The sequence below is a fragment of the Microtus ochrogaster genome, unplaced genomic scaffold (assembly GCF_000317375.1).
Source record: "Microtus ochrogaster isolate Prairie Vole_2 unplaced genomic scaffold, MicOch1.0 UNK35, whole genome shotgun sequence".
Taxonomy (NCBI): Eukaryota; Metazoa; Chordata; class Mammalia; order Rodentia; family Cricetidae; genus Microtus; species Microtus ochrogaster.
In genome coordinates this window covers 275582-278956 of record NW_004949133.1, presented here as the reverse complement: position 1 = coordinate 278956, position 3375 = coordinate 275582, and the positions used below count along the sequence as shown (strand labels likewise).

At 42.4% G+C, this 3375-nt stretch overlaps 1 protein-coding gene across 5 annotated transcripts in view; it reads left to right on the top strand.

Moving 5' to 3' along the window:
• The first annotated feature begins 570 nt into the window (after positions 1-570).
• The window catches only part of Kmo (kynurenine 3-monooxygenase), a 35529-nt gene continuing 32724 nt past the window's right edge, over positions 571-3375 (top strand). For all 5 annotated transcript variants that reach the window (XR_001229452.2, XR_001229451.2, XM_005368526.2 and 2 more), the window contains exon 1: positions 571-756. Coding sequence is in view for 3 of the 5 variants with exons in the window: in XM_005368526.2 (XP_005368583.1) it covers positions 703-756 (54 nt within the window). In the remaining 2 variants the exon portion in view is untranslated. The remainder of the gene's footprint in view (positions 757-3375) is intronic.

Sequence of the window (3375 nt, the reverse complement as noted above, 5' to 3'; positions counted from 1 at the left end):
ACTATACATCTCAAAAGTCAAAAGAGTGATCAGATGCCCTGAGAACAGACACGAGCCTAGAGATGCAGTGAGCTCACCATCTTGTCCGTGGCAAGACACAAACTAGATTCTAAAATCCAGTGCTAAAACCACAACAACAAAGAGAACATGTGGTCAGTCAGGTCTACATCCACAGTTCCTGCTCAGGGAACGAAGACGGTAGAATGTGCTCCCCAGCAGAGAAGGCTTACGACCACCAGCCCACAAGGACCTTTCAGGCCAGATGCTTGGTTTGTCCCAGCATCGAGGATGAGTATGAATCCAGGTCATCTCACTCTCTCTGAGAAGTGGAAGATGCTTGGAAACCTCCGACAAGTTTCATTCATAACCATATTTCGAATGAAAACGAAACTAACACATGCAGTAGAAAAAGAAGAAGAAAAACTCCAAGACTGCTATTTAAAAAAAAAAAGAGAGAGAGAGAGTCTTGTACATGACTGAGGTTTTTCAATTTTTGGTTGTCGCAATGGCTTGTCTCTGAGGGCAGAGCTGATTGGACTTTGGGCTTCTAGCGAGTTAAACACTATTGAAGGAAGTGAGCTTTGTCCTAACCCTGCTGCTGGCTGGCTCGCAAAGGCTCTGGACCTCTGGCAATAAAAAGATCACAAAAGAGCAGCATGTAGGACAGAGAGTTCCAGCCTGGACAGAGGTGTTCAGGTAACTATGGCCTCATCTGACACTGGAGGACCAAGAGTGGCTGTTATCGGCGGTGGTTTGGTAAGACCGTCCAGGCGTGTATTGCTCTTTGGATGTTTTTTTTTATTAATATTATTATCCCACTAATGACTGTTTACCATGTGTAGGTTATTGATTCTAACCTGTTCTGATTATGACATTGCTTTTTATTACAATTATTAACATGATAATTGTGGACATTGCCATGTGTGCACACTGTGTCTATCTGCCCTTCTACACTCTAACTTCCCTCGGACCTCCTTTTTAGTCTCTTACATTTTTAGGCTTTCTTCCCCCCCTCCTCTGTCTGTGTGTGACTCCAGAAGTGACAGAGAATATTCAGTACTTGTCTTTATACATTTATATTATTTCATTTTATCCTGATGTCCTCCAAATCCACCCTTTTTTTATCAAAATGACCTAATATATATTCTTGTTTTAAAACAACAGGATTTTCTTTCTTCTCTATGGCTAAATTCTACTCCATTGTATATGAGTACCATAGTCTCTCCATCAGCTGAGAGCCCTCTCGGCAATAATCTGATTAACAGCATTTGTTTTCAATTGTTCTTTCTGGGAAAGGTAGTTTACATCCACTAAGTATGAGGGTGTCTGTTTTCTTTTGTTATTTTGGTTTAGTAGTTCCTTAAAAAAAAAATTGAACTTGATTTTGCTCCCAGGCATGGCTATGTGTCTGAGGCCATTTAATAAAAACATTTTGGCCCACTCAGGTTAATAAAATAACTAAGTACTCTCCGATGAGAAGGAAAGGGTCAAGGCATAGGAAATGACTAGTTTTTAAAACCTGTCAGATACTCACTAGCTATCCAGATAAATGAGAAATAACACATTTGCTTACCCATATTACTTGGCAGTTCCAATGTGACAGGACGGCGAGTAAACCCCTTACTTCTTAGCCCAGCAGGTGAGGCCACAGAGCTGTCACTCAGACCTAGCAAGATGTGAGATGTTGATATTTTGCCCTCAAGGGGAGGAAGGAGTGTGAATGTGTGCCGTATTTGTACAATCAAAGTTAGCTCATTCTCAAAAAAAAAAAAAAAAAGGAAAGAAAGAAAGCTATTTATTTTTCCTCTCAGTAGAACTCTGATAGAATAAAAAATATTCCAATTAATGAAGCTATCACACAGTGGCTCCTTAAAAATAGAACCTCTCTACAATCCAGCTACACTACTTCCCAGCTTATACCTAAAATAATCAAGTCAGCTCTCTGTAGAGAAGCCAGCATGCCTCTGTGTACTGCTACAATACTCCCAGCAGCTAGGCTACAGAGTCAGCTGCCCACCAGAAAATGAGTGGCTAAGGAAAATGTCACACACACACACACACACACACACACACATTATTCTTCTGCAAAAAACAGCTATGACAAATCCTTTAATATATCTGATTCTACATTTTTAAATGCCTAGAAATGAGCAGGTTGGGTTGCCCACATCCTAGGCGTTGACGGACTGAGGCAGGGGAGTAGAGACGGAAGCCTATGTGGGACACACAGTAAGATCCTGTGTCTCAACAAAGGCAAGCAAAACCAAGCATTAAGGAAGATCACCGCATTCTGTGATTGTCAGCCAGGCCTCGCTCTAACTCTTTCCAATCAAATTGTTGAACAAAATGAGACCGTTTGTATCCCTGCCCATGGTCTTAAGATACTAAGATATGGATTAGGGAGTCAGCATTCTAGGGAGGAGAAAGGCAAGAAAAAAGTACACAAGACAGCCAGGAGCTTCAAGAATTGTGCAAGCAGGGCAATGCTTGCTGAGGGTCTTGCAGTAAGGTCAAGAATAGCCCTCAGACAAGATAGGACCAGACACCTCCATGAGATGCAAAACTGACATGGACAGCACCTGCAGCATCTTAGGGGATCGGGGAAGAAGGCTGTATTTAACTCAAAGTTGCATAGCGCTTGAAAGCCTTGGGGAGATTTTAGGAAGAAGATAAACTATGGTTTGGAAGATCTTTCATGCTGGGCATGGTCATGCATGTTGGTACTCAGCACTGGGAGGCTGAGGAAAGATGCAAAGTTCCAGGCAAGTCTGAGCTTTATCACAAGTAAACAGACATCCCTGAACTTTTTATGCAGAACATTTAGGGAAATTAGGAGGAGCAAAATCAGTTAGAAAACTGCTATATCCGTGAATTACCCAAGGGTAGCAGCAAGGATGACTCTTTAAGCACCTCAGAAATCCAAGTGGGCAGGGAACAAACCCACATATGATCATAGAAGATGTAAAAGTGTGCCAGTTTTCTGTGGATTTCTCCCCGAATAACACTCCAGCTCTTTTTCCGCCATGAAATCACTTCCTACACATGCCCTCGAGCTACTCCGCTGTCATGGCTGACTTTGTCTCTGACAGCTCTTTCCAAACTCAGAACGTTGTTGATGCTAAATTGGTTTCAAGGGTTAGGAGCTACTCAGTGACCCAGAGATCTTTCTACACCACAGCCAATGTGGAGTAAGCCTAGTGAGTGTGCACACAGCCCAGAGGCACAGGAGTGTCTGCCGCCAGCCAGCAGCTCAGGCAACCCTACTCTCTTCGGTTTCTTCTGTTTCTACTTCCCTCAATTTCTTCCTCTTGGGTTAAAACCAAATCCTCAGTGTTAAACTCAACTCTTCTGCCTTTTTTTTTTTTTTTTTTTTTT